Source organism: Dermacentor variabilis, chromosome 9, assembly GCF_050947875.1.
Source record: "Dermacentor variabilis isolate Ectoservices chromosome 9, ASM5094787v1, whole genome shotgun sequence".
Lineage (NCBI taxonomy): Eukaryota > Metazoa > Arthropoda > Arachnida > Ixodida > Ixodidae > Dermacentor > Dermacentor variabilis.
The window spans coordinates 46,475,351-46,495,504 of NC_134576.1; the positions used below are offsets into that span (position 1 = coordinate 46,475,351).

The 20,154-nt window shown below is 45.8% G+C and overlaps 1 protein-coding gene across 2 annotated transcripts in view; it reads left to right on the forward strand.

The window, feature by feature from the left end:
• LOC142592657 (uncharacterized) overlaps positions 1-20,154 on the forward strand; it is a 148,420-nt gene that overhangs the window by 117,996 nt on the left and 10,270 nt on the right. For both annotated transcript variants that reach the window (XR_012830760.1, XM_075704224.1), the window contains exons 15-19: positions 738-768; positions 841-896; positions 5,662-5,743; positions 13,675-13,721; positions 15,086-15,235. Coding sequence is in view for 1 of the 2 variants with exons in the window: in XM_075704224.1 (XP_075560339.1) it covers positions 738-768; positions 841-896; positions 5,662-5,743; positions 13,675-13,721; positions 15,086-15,235 (366 nt within the window). In the remaining variant the exon portion in view is untranslated. The remainder of the gene's footprint in view (positions 1-737; positions 769-840; positions 897-5,661; positions 5,744-13,674; positions 13,722-15,085; positions 15,236-20,154) is intronic.

Below are 20,154 nucleotides of genomic sequence, written 5' to 3' on the forward strand. Positions count from 1 at the left end.
GCATCATTCTTGTCTTCGATGCAGTCTTCGCAAAGCTCTTCTTTGTCTGGATTGGAAGGAGACTTAAAGATGGAGGCTGCCCTCCCTTACACTTTGCGATCTACTATACAGTCTTCTACAGGGAGTAATAGAACACAGACAGGGTTTTGAGCTGGACGAGTTGGCTTTTGGTCGATGTGGTTAACAGCGCCAATGATGGCCTAGAGACTCACAAACAGCGCATGTTTGCATCTGTATTTTCCTGTTGTCTGCACTGTTTGCTGTGTTGAGTGCCAAAGGTTGCTCAGTTGAGTGTTCTTGCATCTGGAGGGTTATGCTGAACTTGCACACTGACTTGTGCTACGTGTGGCAGCACATTGGCACTGCTGCCACAAATTTTTCGCAATAAAATTATGTGGACTCTGCCTTACCTCAGCACGGAGTGCAAGGCAAGAAAGATATTGCAAAGATATCATTTCTTCATATAACACACAGATGATAATCAAGCCTCTGCCACATGAAAAAAACATGCTTTCCAATCCTTAACCCTTGTCTCTTTATTTTCTATTGTTGTTAAAGCAGCGCTGTGACAGCTCAAATTTAATTTGAACTATTTTTGAAGAAATTCTTAACTTGGCAAAGTTGAAGTGGTGCTCATGCAACTCGCCTTATCCTCCAGAAGCCTAAAAAAAAAGCTTCAGTGATTCGAATCGCTCTAAAAACCTCTCTGATAACATTGCCTTTTGCCCATTTTGCAGGTGGAGAGGGGAAGCTGGCAGGAAGGACTTCGTGAGTAATCATTCGTCGTTCTGCCCTCATTCCATTGTGACATAACCGTTGAGACCATTTTTGTTCCCACAGCGTGGTTCCATCGATGACTGGGATTCCTGAGGAAGAACAGCAAGCAGAAGTTCCTGGTAAGAGAATTTATTTGAGTATTTACTGCAGAAGGTCCCACCGATCGGTTCACAAGTTGAGGCTTCTGTCACGTTTTGTTTGTATTTCTCCAGGCTTGCTACAAGCTTAAAGGGCCCCTCACCAGGTCACATAGAAAATTTTAGTTATACGCTGTAAGTTGTTAGTGCCCTCTAGGGAGCATTCTACCGCAACAATTTTTGAAATTGGTTCGTTAATAGCCGAGGTAGAAATATTTCAGTGCCGCCAACCCATGATTTCACAAAGGAAGCTTCACTGCCAGCAACAATTTTTGAAATTGGTTCGTTAATAGCCGAGGTAGAAATATTTCAGTGCCGCCAACCCATGATTTCACAAAGGAAGCTTCACTGCCAGCAACAATTTTTGAAATTGGTTCGTTAATAGCCGAGGTAGAAACATTTCAGTGCCGCCAACCCATGATTTCACAAAGGAAGCTTCACTGCCAGCATGGACACTCTCTCCACTTATCACCGTCTAGACTCTGCAAGCGAAACTCCTTCCCTGCGTTCTCCCATACAGGAGCTGGAGTATCGCATGTCACAGGCATCACGGGCCCCGCTTTCTCTTTTTTCTCTCTCGCCTTTTTGCTGTGTGGTGCGCTTCTGCTGACGGTCTCGCGTCCGAGCTGTTGCGTTTGTCTCGTTTCACACAGTGCACAAGAACACCTGACTAGCGGTGTAAGTCAGTGCTTCACAAACGCAGGGGCAGACACAAGCGGATCACAGAGCATGATAGCGCACTGGAACACGGTAGACAATTGCATGGTTTCTGTCTCTGCATGCTCGACCGCACGACGTGGGAACATGAGAAAACAGAAGCACATCTCTCTTCCTACGGTACGATGTAAAACAGTGACACACAGACATTCGGTTTGTATGTTTTATGATTTTTTAGAACTTTGATTCGTGTTTTGAAGCAACAGAGTAAACAAATAACTGCTGTTGCCTTGAATGATTCTCAAAGTCACTTGTCACTGTGAGTGACGTTACAGCACTGCCATGTACGTACGTAGGCGCACTTGTGCGATGTGTGTCCACTCTAGGGCTGGAAGCGCAGTGCCCGCGAGGAGGAAGGCAGGCGGCATTTGGTCTCAAATTTAAGCTCTTTTCGGGGCATGTAGTGGTGTAACACTTTGCAGGCACGATCATTAGCGTGCATTGTAAGCACTGCACTTATCCATTTGAAACGGCCAGACCTGGTGAGGAGCCCATAAGATTGTTTTTTTTTTTTTTTCATCAACCGCTTAATTCTTTTCATTTTCATTTTCATTTTATTACCTTAAAGACCCCTTGCGGGGTATTACATAAGGGGTGGGTGGTACAAAAAATACAGAAGGTTGCCCACTATCTTATTTTAAAGACAGAATACTCGTTACTTCATCCATGAAGGCAGATGAGGTGGTGATGGCAGCGACGTGGTGGGGAAGGCCGTTCCAGTCTTTAGCTGTACGATGAAAAAATGATGACGAGCAGGTGACAGTGCGCGCGCTAGGGCGAGCAACATTTAGTGGGTGGCCTGTGCGCAGCGATATGCGTGAAGGTGGTACAATGTAAGGTGCGTGGCGAAGCGAGCTGGTGAAGAATTTATGGAATAATGATAAGCTCGTGATACGGCGACGGTGCGCTAGTGTGTCCAAACCAGACTCTACTTTTAATGGCGATACGCTGATATCATATGAGTATCTCGAGTGAATGTATCTTACGGCGCGGTTCTGTATGGATTCTAATGCGTTGCTGAGGTAAATCTGGTGAGGATGCCATATGGGTGATGCGTATTCGAGTTTTGGCCTAACCAGTGTTTTATATGCTAGTAGTTTTACTTGTTGAGGAGCGTTGCGGAGATTGCGTTTCAGAAATCCCAAGGTTTTGTTAGCAGATGATGTGATGTTAGTTAGGTATATGCGAGCACCAGTTTAAATCATGCGTGATCGTAATGCCTAGGTACTTAATAGAGGTTACAGTGTTGATTGGGATGTCATTAATTGTGTAGATAAAGCCATGCCGATTACGGCTGCGGGAAATTGACATAGATTTACATTTATTATTGTTTAGTACCATTAACCATTGATCACACCAGGCTGTAATGTTGGTCAGGTCATGTTGAAGATAAATGCAGTCATTACTATTAGTTATAGTTCGATAAACAACGCAATCATCAGCAAACATACGACTCTGAGAGGAAACATGCAATGGAAGATCGTTAATGTATATTAGGAACAGGAGGGGACCTAAGACTGAACCTTGGGGTACGCCTGATGTTACGGGAAGAAATTCTGAGGTAGTATTGTTAACACTGACGGACTGTGATCGGTTACTAAGAAATTCTTTTATCCATGCTAGGACATTGGGGTGGAAGTTCAAGCGAGAAAGTTTTAATAATAAACGTTGATGAGCTACTTTATCAAACGCCTTTGCAAAGTCAAGAAAAATTATATCGGTCACAGTGTCAAACTTGTTAAATTGTAGCTGGTGGTTGCATTGAATTTTGTCAGTCATCACCAAACCTCTGCATGCTGCTCGTTGTGTTCTCATGACCAGCGCCCGTCAAGTCGGTCGCAGACAGCTTATCTTTTTGTTAGTTGTAGCACTCCTGTTCTGCCTGTTTGCCGCAACTAAATTCCTTTTCAGTTAGGTTGTGAGAGTTTGATTCCCAATTTGGCTCATGGATGTAAAGTTTCCTTTGCTATACTTGTCAGAAACCCTGGTTAATGCTGTCCGGATTGATTTGATGCTTAAAAGCATGAGAAGCAGCTGGAGTACGCATCATATATAAGTAGCAGAGGGGAAACTGTGAGCGTGGGTATATGATATAATGGTATGAACATAACTGGCTGTCTTGGATCGTGCAGCTCTTTCTTGAATTTGCCCATGCATAAACTCAACGCTGCTGGGGTGTCGTATGCACAGGAATGACCGGAAGTGCGAGGCTCCAAACTGGGTTCTTTCTTGGAGAGCCAGGATGCGTCGAAGTTGTGTTCCGTGTTCTGTCTGTCACAGTAGCATAGTCTGTGCTAAAACAGCATGCAAGCTCACGATTGGAGATTGCTGCTCGAAACGTACGTTCAGTTTTTTTGCCAGACACGATTGGCCTAAGTCGTGCCAACGAGTGCGACTGAAGTCAGCGCAGCCCAGGCCAATTGTGCGAGGCGAAACTGAACACAAACTAAATGCACGTTTTGAACAGTGATCTCCGTTGACGTCCTGAGATGGTTGTTTTTGTTTTCTTATTATACAGAATCTTTTTTCACTAGATAAGCGCTCATGCTAGGGCGCCTACAGTTATACTGAATGTTAACGGTGCGGTAGCATTGCTGAAGTTGGGAGAAGGACAAGAAAGCCTCTGCTCACTAGGCACCCGTTTCAATATAAGTACACATACCTTTTAACCCTCTCGCTGTCGGACCTTTCTGGCCGTGACGCACCCCCAGTGTCGGCTTGGTTTCAGGGAACGAGCATAACAGGGAATGAACATAGCAATTTATTTTTTATTATAATTGGTATACAAATAACAGTCAATGCAATATGCACATTTCAGTGTTCTGCAGATGTTGTTAGTAAACATCATCATCAGCCTGACTATAAAATCCGTTCAACATCCGAATCTGACGATGCGGAACCCTCTTCCTCGCATGCGACTCTGTCCAAGTCCGAATCTGAGCTCAGCTCGTATTCTGAATCGGAATTGAGCCACCGCTCCAATGAGCAGACGAAGGTCCCGCGCGCTGAGCCATCCGAAAGTAACCACGCGCAGGGAGGATGCGCTTTCAGTCGCCCGCACAACGGAGATAAATGAGACGTTGCGTGATCAAGAAGACAGAGGGAGATTGAAAAAGGCTAAACAAAGTTCGAAGGCTTGGCTTTACGTTTACTGCTGCAAGCCGGGAGCGAGGGTGCTGCGAGAGAGCGAAAGCAGCAATCGAGTCACTCTTTTCGGAGAGGCGACAGCACGTGCGCCTGAACTTGACGCGCCATAGCAGGCACACCAACAGAAGAAAAATAAAAACCTTCAAACCAGCGGAGATGGCCGAACAACCCTTGAACCCAGAACTACAGTGTACTAGAAGAGTACCATAACCACACGTGCGCGACGCATGATCCAGCGAATGTGGAGCCACTGCGCCACTCAGCAAAGAGAAAGTGGGGAGTGGCAGTCGCACCATTTACATGTACTAACACAGGTCAAGGCGAATATACGATCTTGTAGAAAGAATCAACAGATGGCGTGGCCAATCCAGGAGCGCCAGCTTTGCGCTCAGGTGCGAAATTTTGAATGCACGATAGAGGACGTACCGGTACGTCAGTGACACTGTGGGGGGGAAGCACGATGACATACCGGTACGTTCGTGACAGCGAAACGTTAATTACGGAAGTCTGCTCTTACGTGTGTTTCTTTACGTGTATGTTTCTGTTCTTGTTATACGTGAGCAGGCGTTGACACAAGATGCACACCGCAGAGCAGCCGACTCTCGTTATGAAGATTTCGTTCCAAGTAAGCTTTACTTCCCCAGCCTTGGCCATGTTTTGGGCCAAGCCACATTCAACACAAGCTGAACCTTTCATATTCCAAGGTTCCCATGGAATCATAGCACTCTTTAAGATATTCACGTCGACAATGGTACCAGATTTCCCTCCGTGTTTCGTTGTGACAAATTTTGTGGCGCTGTTGGAAATTCAGCGTCATGCAGGAGTCGGCGTTCCCTGGCCACAAGCCGGTGCATTGTTGCTCAAATTGTTCATGCCTGTGCAGGGGCCGAGGAAGACCAGCTGCCCATTCCAGAAGGACGGGCACCGCCTGAGGACGAGCCAGAGCAGGCTCCCGTGGCACAAGTGTAGGCGGCTATGGCCTCCAGTTTCTTGCTTCGCGTGATTCTCTTATTGTGCTGCAGTTAATGGGACAACAGAGGGCAGCAGTGAATCAGTTTAGAGTGGTTTGGAATGCTCTCATCAGGTTTGTTCGATTCAGAAAAAGATGCATGGCACCTCAAACGAAAAAGTGCAGGGGGTGCCAGGCTGCACCCACTTGCTGCAAGGTTCAAGGGTGCAGTGCACCACGGCGGCACCTTGCCTTGCACCCCATTCAATCGAGCATGGGGGTGCAGGGTGCACTGCTGCACCTCGGGGAATCGAGGGTTTAGGTGCAGTGCACCGTGGATAGGTGCAGAAGGTGCAGAGAAACTTGGCTGAATCGAATAGACCTATCGTTACCCTCCGTGGTTGCTCAGTGGCTATGGTGTTGGGCTGCCAAGCACGAGGTCGCAGGATCGAACCCTGGCCACGGCAGCCGCATATCAATGGGGGCAAAATGCGAAAATAACCGTGTACCCGCGATTTAGGCGCACGGTAAAGAACCCCAGGTGGTCCAAATTTTCAGAGTCCCCGACTATGGCGTGCCTCATAATCAGATAGGGGTTCTGGCACGCATAACCCCATAATTTCATTTTCATTCCAAAACTCATTGTTCATTTATTAAGTAGAAAAGAAGGTTCACTATTACTGCAGAAAATTTTGAAAACCAAACTTCTGTGTTTCCTTGCTTTGCTTGTTTCTGAGTTTTGGGCCAATAAGCAGGTGCGACATCATTGGAGTTTAGACTATTTCCTAACATTTTGGGCTGTGGGGCGCAGTAAGATTATAGCACCAGATCCTGCTGTGGGTCTCACATGACATTAGCCGTACTGTGAAACAGTAAGTGTGCAGTAAAAGTGATCCTGTGGCTTAGCAATGGAAGTGCTGCACCAAATCACCGTTTTTCTGCTTGTTTTTCTGAGGCACGCTCACTCACATGAACATGCCTCGGAAAGCACATAGTGAATGTGTAAATAATAGCAGCAGGGGTCACGTAGCGCTTTAGGCCAAACCACTGGCTGAGTTGCACAGGGGTTTCGCTCGGAAGTGGCATTTAATGGTTCATGCAGCTTTATCACGTCTGCGTGCGTTGCTTGCCTCTTTCTTTCTGAAGAAATCTGGATTGCCCCTCATCTGCTGCCACAGCTGACAAAAGGAAAAGAAGTAGATTCTGCAAGAGCAAAGTGGTGGCGCCACCTCTCACTTAAACTTTTGGTTCAGTAAGAAAACGGTTCAGCTCTGGTTCAACTTCTGAGCAAACAAAATGACATTTCAAACCGGTTTGAATCAATACCTGTTCTTTTGCATAACCTGAGTATAATTACAGAAAAAGAGCAAAAATTAATTTCGTACAAGAACTCAACAATGCTCCCGATCGACACAAAAAGGCAAGAAAAAAGCACAAAAAATCCACCGACGATTATGATTCTCCCTATTGTAAAATTTGAGTGCAGCTCTATACTTGTTTTAATTTCACAATATATTGAGGCAGCGAGCTTTTTGAGAGACATGTAGCAGAGTCAGCAATCGTCGAAAATCTGATCTGCAGCTCAAGGGCAATGGCTTTTATACATGACTCATCGAAGGTACCAGTGTAAACGCAGGTGCTGCTTGTCTTCCATAAAGTTGTATACAATATGCGTCACGTAAACAATCAGATTAGAAAACAATCACAAACCATGACAGTCGACGCAAGCAGACGATAGTACGAAACGAGCGCTCCGGCTGAGACCAATTACGAGTGCACATCGAGTGGTCGGGCAAGTCTGCATGAAATCGGTTTCCCGCACGCACTTCACTGAAGGGGCCGCCCTCAGTGGTCTCCACTGTTCGTGGCTCATGTCTTTCATCTGCCGCTCCGTGTTCGCTCTCATCTTTTGCCATTGTGCTCGTTCGCTCGGTTGTGACGCCGACACTCGCCGCAGGAATGGGCCATTAAGAGCTGCACTCTAAAAGGAAGGCACGGAGGCTGTTACTCACGCTTGAAGTAGTTGCGAAAAATTATGTTGGTGAAGCCTACCTCAGAAGCAATACGTCAGAACTCCATAGCAGTTTGCAATTTCTATTTTATCCACTACTGTTGTACCGGTGTGATCAAATGTGACTGCGCACCTTCTTCATTTAAAAATGTGACTGCGCAGCTTCTTCGTTTCAGTGATTATTCATAGGTTCTTCGCCATAGGAAAAATGCTATCGGCATTCACCAATTTCTAAACACCTATGTGTGCATTACTAACGCGTATGCCTCCTAACGCAACACATTGAAAACCGTCCTAACGATGTGGTCACTCCTAAAATGCCAGCGATCTCATGCATTTTCGACCGAGGCACTACAAGGTCAAGGCTTGATGAAAAGCCTGAGAAAAGGTGGCCAAGCTGAACCTAGAACCATCATGTTTTTTTTTCCCCCAGTTTCATTATAGAGTGAAATTACGACAACGAACCTCGGGCTGCGTCACCACCATTCCGCCGGTCCGCCAACGTCCGCCGCTCAACTTCTCCACGCCGACACTCCCCATCACCGATGTGGCCTCGTCCCAAAGCTCTGGATGAGGAAAACTAATCGTCGCAGTCCATGAGGCAAGGGCTGCGACGCCGTCGAAACGCAGAAGTCCTCAACGTAGCCCGACCAATGTGATAGATGTGTTAGTTGACGGTGTGCACACACATGCCTTCGTGGATACCGGAGCCGCTGTATCAGTTATGGACGCAAAGCTTTGTCGCTTCCTTCGAAAGGTCACGACGCCCATTGCTGGATTCGCCCTCCGCACAGCAGGCGCACAGCGTATTCACCCGATTTCGGCGTGCACCGCTCATGTTCTCATCGAGGACGTTGTATACGCCAACGAATTTATTGTGATTTCCTTGTGCTCCCACGAAGTTATCCTGGGGTGGGACTTTCTTGCCCACCACGATGCCGTCATTCATTGCGCACGGGCCGAACTAGAACTGTCGCCGAACTCGGATATGACGCTTGCCGATAATACTTCTTTTGCGAACAAACTACTCGTCAGGCACGACACCAACGTTCCTCCCAACTCGTCAGTGATTGTATCAATGCATTGCAGCAGCCTCTCTGATGCCATCGCACTACTTTCTCCGTCGGGCCGCTTTTATACTCGAAAAGGTCTGCTGCTGCATTTTGCGACTGAACGTCAAACAAGACTCCACAGCTATTTTTGTCTGTAACCCTTTCTCAAACCCTTTGATGCTGCTTCAAGGCGAATGTTTTGGCCACGTGGAAGTGATTGACGCCGTACAAATTACAGATGTTCCTGAAGACACGTCCTGCGCCAGTTACAACATGCTCCGTTCTCTCTCTACGTCCGACCCTTTGCCCACAGGTGTGTTCGATTCATCCATTACCGATGGCCTCACTCCACCTCAGCGTTCGCAGCTTCTGCGCATCTTGAAGAATTTCGTACTTCTTTTGATGTCGCGCAACCTTCCCTGCGCCGGGCGTCTGCTGTTACGCACCATATTGACACTGGCTCCCAACCGCCATTGCGGCAACAACCATATCGTGTCTCCGCCACAGAATGTCGTGTGATTAATGAGCAAGTGGACGATATGCTTCGCCACGAAGTGATCCGACCCTCGAACAGTCCATGGGCATCCCCTGTCGTCCTTGTTACGAAAAAAGACGCCTCGGTACGGTTCTGTGTAGACTATCGGCGCCTGAACAAGATGACTCGCAAAGATGTATGCCCGCTGCTGCGAATCGATGACGCCATCGATAGCCTACAAGGAGCAGAATCCTTTTCATCTCTAGATTTACGCTCCGGCTATTGGCAAGTACCCATGGCTGACGTCGATAGGCCGAAGACAGCCTTTGTCACACCCGACGGCTTATACGAATTTAACGTCATGCCGTTTGGACTTTGTAATGCGCCAGCAACCTTTGAATGCATGATGGACACAGTTCTCCGCGGTTTGAAGTGGCACACGTGCTTATGTTATCTCGACGACGTTGTTTTTGCCTCTGACTTTACCACGCACCTTCAACGCCTACAGCGTGTTTTGACGTGCTTAGCAAACGCTGGCCTCCAACTGAACCTAAAGGAAGTGCCGATTTGCAGTGCGGCAGCTCACGATACTAGGTTACGTCGTCTTGAAGCATGGAATCCTCCCCGATCCAAACAAACTTCGTGCCGTAGCTGAATTTCCTAAACCGACGTCCGTCAAAACTGCGCAGTTTTGTAGGTTTGTGTTCCTACTTCAGGCGCTTCATTCACAATTTCACCGCCGTCATATCGCCCCTGACAAAGCTCCTTGGCAGCAACGGACCTCTCCATTCGTGGTCGACCGAGTGTGACGAGGCGTTCACTAAGCGCCGTCGTTTGCTCACGTCTCCTCCCAATTTGCGCCACTACGACCCAACGGCACCTATTGAGGTACACACAGATACCAGCGGTGTTGGCCTCGGCGCTGTCCTAGCGCAGCGCAAAGAAAGGTTTGCTGAATATGTTGTAGCATATGCAAGCCGTATGCTTACTAAAGCCGAGACCAATTACACCGTCACGGAAAAAGAATGCCTGGCGATCATCTGGGCACTTACCAAGTTCCGGCCCTGTTTGTATGGTCTCCAATTTGATGTCGTCACGGACCACCATGCACTATGCTGGCTGTCGTCATTGAAAGATCCCTCAGGCCGTCTCGCCCGCTGGGCGCTTTGCTTACAGGATTACGATATCCGCGTACTGTACCGCAACGGATGCCAGCATGCTGATGCTGACGCCCTTTCACGTTCTCCCTTGCCAGACGACAATGCCTGCTGCGCAATATCTTAGCTTGACGTTTCTTCAGTCGACATTGGGACCATCACTTCTGACCCCTGGATTGTCTCCATCATAGACTGCCTTGCTGATCCGTCAACGCAGCCAACCACTCGTGCATTGCGCTGTCAAGCTCGCCATTTTGCCATTCGCGACGACCTGCTTCACCGACGCAATTACACCTCTGACAGCCGCCAGTGGTTATTAGTTGTACCTCGAAGCCTGCGTTCTGAAATCTGCGCATCGTTCCACTCTGATCCACAGTGTGCTCACTCGGGACTTTTCAAAACCTACCAGCGCCTCCGACGACGCTACTACTGGCGAGGAATGTACAACTACATTCAAAAGTTCGTTCGCTCATGTCCCGACTGCCAGCGCCGAAAATCTTCGCCCCACCTCTCGCCAGCTGGTCTGCAGCCTCTACCCTGCCCTACCCGGCCATTCGGGTGCGTTGGCATCGATTTGTATGGGCCACTTCCCCTGACGTCGGCTTGTAACCGCTGGGCCATTGTGGCAGTAGATTACTTTACACAATACGCTGAAACCGCCGCTCTCCCAGCAGCTACAGCGCGCGATGTTGCATCATTCCTGCTTCGCTGATTCATCCTGTGGCATGGTCGACCTCAAGAACTGCTCAGCAATCGCGGACACGTCTTCCTGTCGGAAGTAGTTGAAGCGATTCTCAAAGAGTGCCACATTGTTCATCATACTACTGTGGCGTAACACCCTCAAACGAATGACCTCACAGAACGCTTCAACTGTACGCTCGGCGACATGCTTTCAATGTACGTTGCCTCCGACCACACGAACTGGGACGCCATTCTGCCATTCGTCACCTACGCGTATAATACCGCTACGCAGAGCACCACTGGATTTTCACCCTATTTCTTGCTGTATGGGCGACACCCTTCGCACACCATCGACACCATTCTTCCGTACCAGCCGGATGCATCCGAGTGCGTGCCTATTTCTGCCACGGTCAGACATGCAGAAGAGTGCCGCGACCTCGCACGGGCCTTTACTTCCACTGATCAAGAGCGCCAGAGGAGCACTCGCGGTGACGCCACTGCCACGGTCACCTTCGATCCGGGACCGCTCGTGTGGCTCTCAGTTCCTTTAACTGTCCCTGGCCTCTCATCAAAACTGGTCCCTAAGTATAAAGGCCCTTATCGTGTTCTCAAACGCGCATCTCCTGTTAACTATGTCATAAAACCAGTTGAGCCATCTTCAGACATGCGCTGCAGTGGACGAGACATTGTCCATGCCGACCGTTTAAAGCGTTACTATGACCCGCTCATCGTGACGAGCTGTTAGGTCGCCGGACGGCTCCCTTCTCGCTCCCGGGAGGCGATTGTAGTGAAGAGAGACGCTAGTGGGTTCAGTGCTACTGGCTCTAAACGCTAGTGGGTCGAGCGCTCCTGCTCAGCAACAGCTTTCATGCTTGGAAGCTATGACTGCCCTGCCCGTCAACGTTGCGCTGCTCCGAGCTCTGCCAAATAAACACCTTTAGAATATATATATATATATATATATATATATATATATATATATATATATATATATATATATATATATATATATATATATATATGATATTCTGATTCAGTTTCAGCGCACCCAAAGATAACGTCTGATTTTCGGTTTAGGTCTGGTTCAATACCTTGCTCACTACAACAGCAATAGCGTGGCATGCTCTGTGTTTTACCCAGGCTCTTACACATTACAGAAAAAAAAAGTAACCAACCACAATTACAATCTCTGCCCAACGAAAATAATCTAGGAGTTATTAAAAAGTAAACCATTACATCACTTTTGTTTGAATTGTTTATAACGTTGCACAGAGTCCGTAAATAAAACGAGCTGGCCTGGCACGTTCAGTGCCACCTCTGCCACCCTCCCTACATTGCTTATTTTTACAGACGGGGGCATTTCAAAGACTTCATTGGTCATCTTGCCTCGTTTTTGTAGCAGCAGCGAGGAAAACTTGCTCAATGTGCGCACTAGGGTATTGTGCGGTGCTGCATCGCACGGACATTTTGCACACAAGATTGTCATTACTCAGCACCTCCGTCCTCTAAAGCACAGGGCTTCGTTGTTTTGTCGTTGCTGGCACATGAAGATGGTACTCCTGCCTGGGCCACTGAAAAGCTGTACAAATTGTCCGTAGGCAGTTTCTTGACAGTGTTTGTCGCCACCGAGACATACGAGCACTGGCTCCATTCATCAGCCAACATCTGTCGGAGCATTTGCACGAGGAAACAAATAGTGAGCTCCTGGATTTTCCTGTCTGAATGTGTGCGTCCGGGAGACTGCTGCATGGCGCAATCTCGGGCATTTTGCTGTAGTTTCCTCTGAATCAAGGTTCCTATAGCTGCATCACCTGTTACAGTTTGTCGCGTCAGTAAAATAACTAATTACATGTAGTTTGTTACTGAGAAAGTAATTGAATTGCAGTGAGCATTACCGAGTAGAAAATATAATTGTGAAAGTACAATGTTGTCAAAAAAATTGATAAATTACAAGTAGTAATCACTTACATGGAATTCATTACTTACGAGTCTCTTTTTACTCTACCAGTGGTAGGCAATGCGCCAATATACTACGGCAAAGTCTGCATTTTTTTAAGACTGACATCGCGATAGAAAACATACTTCTGGATTAAGCAGGCAATTAAGGCACATAAGTACACTAGTAAAATGTATGCACTGTGAAATTTTATTATTATGTTTATGTACATTAACTGCTTGTTCAATCCACAACAAACCAGAAGTGACTGTTTCTGTCGCAAGTTCTGACATAAAAAGAAATGCCAACTTTGCTGTCATGAATTGGTGGCATTGTGTATTAGTGGTAGCGTAAAACTCGTGGCGTGCTGCACTTTTGCTGCTGCAGTGAGCAAGGTATTGTACCAATACTGATCCAAAAACAGAAAACACATACCTCTGGTTTTGTTCTGGATTAAACAGGCAAGGAATGTATGTAAACATGGTAATAAAATGTATGCACCATAAAATGCGACCTTTGCATGAAATCAAAGCACAAACGAGGCAGAAGTTTAGACGTAAATATTGTGCATGCCTTCCACTCTCATTACGCTGCATTCAGTACGGTTTTGTTTTTCCTAATTTATTATCGCCCAGTGCCCCTCCCGACGAGACCGTGGTGGATGCTGTGCCTGCAGCAGATGGTGAGCATTGTTTTCCTTCCCCTGTTTGTCAGCTTCACTACACGGCACTGCTGTGTTGCACTGCAGCTAATGTGAAGGCTTTGTTAAACGGAGCACCTCGGCTGTGTGAGGTGCTCTCATAATTTCTGATAAAGAAACAAAGGAGGACATAACTTCACCTTAAGCATGTTAATAGGCTCATTGGTATCAATTTGTGATTAAAATGTGCAGGGCGGCTAGACAAAGAGAAAGAAAATGCACGTACAGCACTGTGTGTGTGCGTGTGTCGTCTTCTCTGTCTTCATCTAGTCCTACAGCATATTATAATCACAGAAAAAGACAGCTTTGCAGGAACACTTAAGTTTCTTTAATCAGGCCAATGACTGCAGTTGCCGTAGATTCCCCTTGTTTGGCCACTGCCGATCATGCTATGGAAAAGTGTATCGATTGATATTAGAGTGGCCTGAGGTTGCCTCCTATTGCTGCGTCAAGAAACTGCATTTGTTTTTAAAAAGGCACACTGTACATTTAGGCAGACGAAAGGCAGTACTGTTACAATAGATTTTCTGTGACTCAAATGCACTGCAGAAATTAGAGAGATAAATTCTTATAATGTACTGCACACAGAATACAAGCCAACTGGGACAAAAATAAAGGTTAGCTGTTGTGCTTTTGCTCAAAATAATATCGGAAGCTACGTAATTATATGTAAGACGGTGACTGGAAACCAAAACTAAGTCGAACTGGTAGGCAACGTTGGAATGCGATGCTGCCAGAATGAAATATGTCACTCACTTCGCGACACCTGCAGCAGGGAACGACAGTGCGCTTGGGTTATCGCCCATTAAAATTGTGCAGTGCTCTTCCAACGGCACTATGCCACACGTGCTGTGAAACAGATAGGTGGAGATGCTTATCGTGGTAACTGTGATTGGCGATGCGTGGTGAGCCACGTGATTTGCTGGTACCAGAATGGGAAGCCAAATGCACGGTGGCATTTTTCACGTAACGCAAGCGAGCAAATATACTTTGGTGAAGCTGCCACTGTGGGTCGCTACTGCTCTCGGTCACGCATGCCTCACGCTTTTTCTTTACACGGTATCTAGCAGTTCGAGAGTGCATTGTACAATTGCAGTTTGGGGTACACTGCACATTGGTGTTAAACGATAATGTTTTCGAAGAATCATAATTAATGGTTAAGAAAAGTGTAACTGCACTGGGTAATTCTTGAGCTCTCAATCACAAACATTGGCACGTGAAGTCATGCGAAACAGGATTGTATCACCGAACTTCTATGTTAAAAAAATTCACGAAATCTCGCCACATTTCAACCTCTCGTGGAATCACCCAAGTGCTAATGTGTGATTGCACACACACGATTGCAGCCCCCGTGGCGCAGCAAGGCTCCATGTTGCGTGTGTGGGATCGGCTGCAGCAGTTCAGCGATGACCACGGACTGTGCACCATGGAGACGCTGGTCACACCGGACGCCTTCAACCGGAGAGCCGTGGCCAGCTGCTTCGGCACGCTCCTGCGTAGGTGGCCTTTCTCTCTCTCTCTTTCAGTTGCTTCCGGCATTGCAAGTACCCTGCGTGTGCACTGAGAACAATGTGGGACGTCCTGTCTTGTTTATGCACCGTATGCACATGTGCACATTGTACTGCGTACTTGCAGTACCCCATCAATTAGCCCACAGAAATGAGTTAGCAATTTCTAGTAGCCACTGCCCATCATTTACTGGCACATTAGGCTTAGGTTAGTGAAGCTGTGCGTGGCCTGTCTCGTAGCATAAAGCCACTAAAAGAACCAACGTGGATTATCACAATGTGACCTTATTAGCTGAAGAATAAATAGTGCTTATAATTGACGAATGTGTGCCTGACCTTATAGTTTGCGTCTAGTGTGTAGGACCTGGCTGTGATGACGCGTGCCATCATATGCTAGAGCTGATACAGTAATGCGTTGCTCTTTTGTTGTGATTGACAATGATTTCTGAAGATCGTTAAATACACTCAAAGCACCGAAGTGGCTCATTCTATCTTAAAGGTAGGAATACCTAAGGTTGTTGTTGTCTTACAGTGTGCTAAGGCATTAAAAGTGTAATTGATAAAGGAAGGATACCTAAAAAAACACCTAAATGTTCTCACATGTGGACTCTGCCATCAAGATATCTCCATACAAGTGCTGCATAAATATAATAAGCTATGTTTCATTTTATACTGCACACAAATGCAAGTGCACCTACTGAAAGAGATCACTTCCGTTTACTTTTTTATTCTTTATTGATAGATCTGTACTCTGGAAATCGTATTTCTGGAATATTTAGTTCTGGAATGGGGGTGCCCTTCGGCATGGTAATAAAGTGTGCTGCGCTTTGCCTTAACAATGCCATATGAATTAAAAGTTCAATTTTCCTGGATTATCCTGTCTGAACTTTCTGACAAATCGGAACTTGGCAACAGCAATGGTGCGTGGACTCCCACACTCTCGCACAGGCTGCAAAAGCAAGCAAATTTTTTTAATGGGATATTTGTTTGGAATCTGAACCTGGCAACATGTAACGCTAGAATGTTATCTAGTGAGGCGAGTCTAGCAGTACTATTGGAGGAATTAGAGGGCAATAGATGGGATATAATAGGGCTCAGTGAAGTTAGGAAGCCAGATGAAGCATATACAGTGCTAAAAGGCGGGCACGTCCTGTGCTCCCAGGGCTTAGCGGAGAGACGAGAACTAGGAGTCGGATTCCTGATTAATAAAGATATAGCTGGTAACATACAGGAATTCTATAGTATTAATGAGAGGGTGGCAGGTCTTGTTGTGAAACTTAATAACAGGTACAAATTGAAGGTCGTACAGGTCTACACCCCTGCATCCAGTCATGATGACCAGGAAGTCGAAAGCTTCTATGAAGACGTGGAATCGGCGATGGGTAAAGTCAAAATAAAATACACTATACTGATGGGCGATTTCAATGCCAAGGTAGGCAAGAAGCAGGCGGTAGACAAGTCAGTGGGGGAATATGGCATAGGCTCTAGGAATAGCAGGGGAGAGTTATTAGTAGACTTTGCAGAACAGAATAAGATGCGGATAATGAATACGTTCTTCCGCAAGCAGGATAGACTAAAGTAAGCGCGGAGGAGCCCGAATGACGAGACTAGAAATGAAATAAACTTTATACTCTGCGCTAACCCTTGCATCATACAAGATGTGGACGTGCTCGGCAAGGTGTGCTGCAGTGACCATAGGATGATAAGAACTCGAATTAGCCTAGACCTGAGGAGGGAACGGAAGAATCTGGTACATAAGAAGCCGATCAATGAGTTAGCAGTAAGAGGGAAAATAGAGGAATTCCGGATAAAGCTACAAAACACGTATTCGGCTTTAACTCAGGAAGAGGACCTTAGTGTTGAAACAATGAACGACAGTCTTACGGGCATCATTAAAGAGTGTGCAATAGAACTTGGTGGTAACTGCGTTAGACAGGATACCAGTAAGCTATCGCAGGAGACGAAAGATCTGATCAAGAAACGCCTATGTATGAAAGCTTCTAACCCTATAGCTAGAATATACAGTAACTAACAGAACTTTCGAAGTTAATTAACAAGCGTAAGACAGCTGACATAAGGAAGTATAATATGGATAGAATTGAGTATGCTCTCAGGAACGGAGGAAGCCTGAAAGCAGTGAAGAAGAAACTAGGAATTGGCAGGAATCGCATGTATGCATTAAGAGACAAAGCCGGCAATTTAATTACTAATATGGATGAGATAGTTCATGTGGCTGAGGAGTTCTATAGAGATTTATACAGTACCAGTGGCACCCATGACTATTATAGAAGAGAGAATACTCTAGAGGAATTCGAAATCCCACAAGTAACGCCACAAGAAGTAAAGAAAGCCTTGGGAGCTATGCAAAGGGGGAAGGCAACTGGGGGGATTAGGTAACAGCAGATTTGTTGAAGGATGGTTGGCAGATTGTTCTAGAAAAACTGGCCACCCTGTGTACGCAATGACTCATGACCTCGAGCGTACCGGAATCTTGGAAGAACGCTAACATAATCCTAATCCATAAGAAAAGGGACGCCAAAGACTGGAAAAATTATAGACCGATCAGCTTACTGTCCGTTGCCTGCAAAGTATTTACTAAGGTAATCGCAAATACAATCAGGAACGCCTTAGACTTCTGTCAGCCAAAGGACCAGGCAGGATTCCGTCAAGGCTACTCAACAACTGTTTCAGTGCGAGAACCAATACGTTGTTTACCGAAGTGACCGAACTGGTAGAATTGGTGGTGGCGTTCTGCTCGCCGTTAAAGAATGTATTAATTGTTTTTTTGTGACCATTGATACCAATTTAGAGCTAATTTGGTGCTGTATAACTATTAGTTTTAAAAAAATAATACTAGGTGTGTGCTACCGATCCCCATCAAGCGACTCATCCTTTTGTAATGACTTATATGATTGTTTAAATAAGATTACCATGCGTTTCCCCGGAACTGAAATTATACTCTTAGGCGATTTTAATTTTCCTAACATTGTCTGGTCACATGTCAATCCCTTTTCTAATCCTTCATCGGCCGAGGCCAATCGGTTCATTTCCATTTGCTCTGACTTCGGCTTATCGCAGATCGTCAGACTTCCAACACGTGTAGCACATAACACATCATCACTCCTGGACCTCATTCTAACGTCATCGCCCGATAACTTTTCTGCGGTGACACACATGCCCGGACTGAGCGATCATGACATCTTACATTTTACACTTACAACAACACAACAAAAAACATACCGACAGCGGAAAAAGTTCCGAGATTATAAAAAAGCTAACTATCAAGCCATCAACAGAGAACTATGCATATTTCTAGACACTTTCCTACCACTTTATCTGCAACGCTCCATAGAAACTAACTGGTCTATCTTCAAAAATAAAATAAGTGAGCTTATCACCAAACACGTACCCCTTCGATCCGTCTATGCTAACAATAAAGCACCATGGTACAGCACATATCTTAATCGGTTATTGAACAGGAAAAAACGTTTATTCCGTACAGCGAAACATTCCTCAAAACAGACACATTGGCTAGCATATAAACACGCAGCAATTTCATATATTAAAGCCCTAAGGTCAGCCAAATTTTCATTCCTTAATTGTACACTTCCAAATTTATTGAAGACTAATCCAAAACGCTTCTGGGAAGCCATACGAGGAAACAACCATAAAACTGGAATCTCATTGCTAACAACTTCTGGGGACCCAGTACCTGACCTATTGTGTTCTACCGTGCTTAACAATACCTTCACTCAGTCATTCTCATCACCTCAGACCCCTGATCCGATGCCCGAGATAAAATCAACTAACTACCATTTCATGGATCCCATCGTTTTCGACGCAACTGGTATCAAAGCCATAGTACAAAACTTAAAACCTAAAGCATCATGTGGGGTAGATGAAATTAACACTATATTCTTACAAAACACAGCGGAATACTGTTCAATCCTACTAGAATGCATTTACTCACAATCTTACAACTCTGGCACCTTACCGTATGATTGGCAAATTGGCAAAGTAATCCCCATTCACAAAACCGGACCAACCCATGATCCACACAACTACAGACCTATTTCACTTACATCTGTACCATGCAAAGTTATGGAGCATATAATATACACACATCTGGTTAATTTTCTTGAAAATAACAACTTCTTCACAGTTATGCAGCATGGATTCCGTAAAAACTTCTCTTGTGATACTCAGCTTATCCTCTTCACTAATGCCCTACATGCCAATTTAGATTCTGGTTTTTTAACAGATTGTATATTTCTCGACTTCTCTAAAGCATTTGACAAAGTGAACCATGCATTGCTTCTTCATAAATTAGGCGTTCTAAACATCGACCCCTCCGTAATTAATTGGATTCGCGCGTTTCTGACATCACGTGTTCAATATGTAACCACTAATGACGCTAACTCACCTTTAGCCCCAGTTGACTCCGGCGTCCCGCAAGGGTCTGTGCTCGGTCCTTTATTATTCCTAATTTATATTAATGGCTTGCCCACTCACGTTTCCTCGAACATTTGTCTTTCTGCGGACGACTGCGTCTCGTATCGTAAAATAACTAATTCTTCAGATATTCTACTAATTCAGGAGGATCTCAATAACATAAATGAGTGGTGTCGTACATGGCGCATGGAATTAAACATTAGAAAGTGTAAGACTATGAGGATTTCTCGTACTAACGTCATCTGCCCCACCTATACGCTAAATAACATCCCACTAGAATGTGTAACGTCATATCGATACTTGGGGGTTCACATTGCCAGCAATCTATCCTGGAAAACTCACATTGATCACATAACATCTAAGGCCACTCGCACGCTGGGATACTTTCGTCGAAAATTTTCTCAAGCACCATCATCACTAAAACTCTTATTGTACACAACTTACATTCGCCCACA